Source organism: Fusarium odoratissimum (genome assembly GCF_000260195.1).
Source record: "Fusarium odoratissimum NRRL 54006 unplaced genomic scaffold supercont1.91, whole genome shotgun sequence".
In the NCBI taxonomy this organism is placed as follows: domain Eukaryota; kingdom Fungi; phylum Ascomycota; class Sordariomycetes; order Hypocreales; family Nectriaceae; genus Fusarium; species Fusarium odoratissimum.
The window spans coordinates 1-2,923 of record NW_022158755.1 but is presented as its reverse complement, the minus strand read 5'-3'; the positions used below and the strand labels follow the sequence as shown (position 1 = coordinate 2,923).

General features: G+C 33.0%; 1 protein-coding gene across 1 annotated transcript; it reads left to right on the top strand.

Moving 5' to 3' along the window:
- The first annotated feature begins 233 nt into the window (after positions 1 to 233).
- FOIG_16540 (uncharacterized protein) lies at positions 234 to 993 on the top strand. Its single transcript, XM_031218001.1, has one exon. It carries the CDS (start codon positions 433 to 435, stop codon positions 844 to 846), a length of 414 nt encoding a protein of 137 aa, XP_031052272.1. The 5' UTR covers positions 234 to 432; the 3' UTR covers positions 847 to 993.
- Positions 994 to 2,923: the final 1,930 nt, after the last annotated feature.

Here is a 2,923-nt window from a genome sequence, read left to right as displayed (position 1 = left end):
GGGGGGGGGGGGTAAACTATTACTATCGTGCCTTTTTCGATGGAAACAGTCATCGAGTCCTGGCTTCAAGCCTATGCTTAGCTTCATCGAACATCATGCGCCTTATGTTCAGAAATGAAGGAGATCGATCACGCCCCATTTCAATGCCCCACTGCATGGTAAAGTGCAAGGGGCCGTAATTCCTCCTCCGGGGCTCTGCGCGACGAAAGGACTTCTCGAGTGTACAAGATCACCATCGAGTGGGCACATGAAAAATTCCTTGATACGACTGAGCTGAAAAGTTCATCCGATGATGACTGTAGATCTTCGTCGATCTTAGACCACTGCTAAGTATATAATCGCCGCGTCACGCCTGGCAATATTTGCAATACAACACAGTCTTTCACAAACACATCCAATTATTTCAAATCACAACCAGACAATCAATCCAACATGAAGCTCTCTTCGCTCCTTACATTCACCACAATAGCCATCGCCGGCACAGATGCATGGAGCTTTACAGTCTGGACTGGAAAAGACCAGCACGGAAAGAAACGCCACTACCACAGCAGTGTCGGAGATAACGACTGCTATAATTTCGACAAGGCCATCACTTCGAAGGGCGTTGGTTCTTTTGAGTTCTGCAGCTTCATTTGGACTCGTTGCTCCGTCTCAATCCATAGCGACATTGGCTGTCGAGGCAAGAAACTTGGGTCCGCGACGGCCGCTGACAAAGGCGACTTATGGCCCACAAAGTGGTCGAAGAATACTAGTAAAGAAGCGAAGAAAATGAAGAGTTTCAGGATTCAGGGCTGCAAGGATATTCCTGTCACAGGAGGCAACTTGGATATTGCCAGCTGTAAATAATAGGCTGTGGGAAACTGCGTGGTTGCTCTATTTGTGATTAGCTGCTTCCCTGCGGGTTATGTGTATAGGAAGCTTTTATATAAAAGAGGAAACCAAGAGAGCCTCAAGGAATAAAGTCAGACGAAAACTGTTACTATTAAGAATAGCTAAACAGGCTTTTTCTTTTTTATAGAAAAGTATAATTTGTGTGATATTATTGTGAACTTAGAACTTTGATGGATTGGTTATTATATTATCTGGCATTGTGTATAATGTCTCTTATTGTATCAAAAGAAGAAAAAACACACTGTGTTATTCTTATGAGGCAGCCGTACCTAGTCTGTGAACCTCGCGCATTTCCTGATATAGGCTGTAGATACCCTCCTTTTCTTCTCCTTTTTAGTCGAGGCTGCCCTTGCCGGAGGCCTTTGCAAGCTAGGAAAGGGGAAGGGATTTTTCTGCCTCTATAGATATGATTGATATCTCTTTGTAGGTGATTTTGCCGTACTTCTATATCTTTGATGTCTTCCTCCTTCCCTGTGCACATTTCTTAATATTATTAAAATAATACTCCTTCTTATTCTTAAAATAGTATATATATAGTATTATAGCAGGAAGATTATTCTTAGTTATAAAATAATAAAGTAAAATATAATCCTTAGTTATATCTCTTTTCTTAGATATCTTATTATTAAACTTAAGTAAAGTTTTAATTACCTTTTATAAGATAATTAGTTACTTAGATTTCCTAGATAAATATTTTATTATATAACCTAATATTATATTAGTATCTTAGGAAAATTAATATAAGTTTAGGTTATAACCTATTAGGATAAGATTAGCCTAATAGGTAATATATAGGTCTTAGGGATAAGATTTAATAGAGGGGAAATATTATATTATAACCTTATAGTTATATTATATATATCTTACTTTTTCTAGCCTATTATTAAAAGATTTAAAATAATTATACTCTTAATTATAATTATTTATAGAGGATTATAAACTAAATTATAATCCCTTCTTTAGGATTATAATCCTAATTATAATTACCTAAAGATTACTTTAATATATAAATTATATTTATTTATATTTTTATAGATCTTAGCTTATTAGCTATTAATAAAACTTCTTTATATTAATTAAGCTTAATATATATTAAACCTATTATTAAGAGATATAATACTTTAATAAGCTTAATTATATACCTTATATAATCTGCTAATAATAAACCCAGCACGGCTTAGTTTAATATAATTAGACTTTAACTATTATAATATTATAAGGAGAATAAGATTATTATACTTTATATACTAGCTTATATATCTTATTTACTTTAGCCTCTTAATATTAGGTACTTTATTATATTAAAATAGGCTTATAGTTAAGAAATAAAGTATTTAATTAGATATTTTATAACTTATATTTTAAAGACTAAGTTCTTTAATAAATTATATATTACTTTTAAAGCTACTTTTACTAAAAGAAATATCTAAGGAGGTTTTAAAGGTATTAAACTTATTGCTTTTAACTTAGAAAATATAATCTTAAAGCTTAATATATAGCTATAAATACTAATGCCTCTTAAAGAGGCAGCTAAACCTTTTACCCCTTAGACTTTAAAAACCCTAATAATAGTAATTAAGGCCTAATCTTAGTTTAAATACCTTAAAAGGCAAATTAAAAGGTATAAAAGTAGCTCTCTAAAGTTAATTATTAAAGCTTTAAAATCTAATACTAAAGTAATAAAGGCAGCTTTATATTAGCTAGCCTTAGTAAAGGCTAGGTTAAAGAATCTTAAAGAAGTAAATAGGATATTAAGCTAATATTAAAGGGCTAAAAAGACTAAATTATAAAAAGAAAGGATTATAATTATAGAGGAGGTATTATAAGTAATTAATTAGATAGATATTAATATATAGGTAGTAGCTAAATTATTAAGAAGTAGTAGGCAAAGGAGGTTAGTTAGACTAGGTATTGTCACGGGTCAGGCTCGGGAATACAGGTGAACGGGGAACGCTTCGGGCGGGATAGATTCTATTGCTACGGATAGGCACTGCAGGCAGGTCAGGCTCTATTGACAAGACGTAGCTCCAGG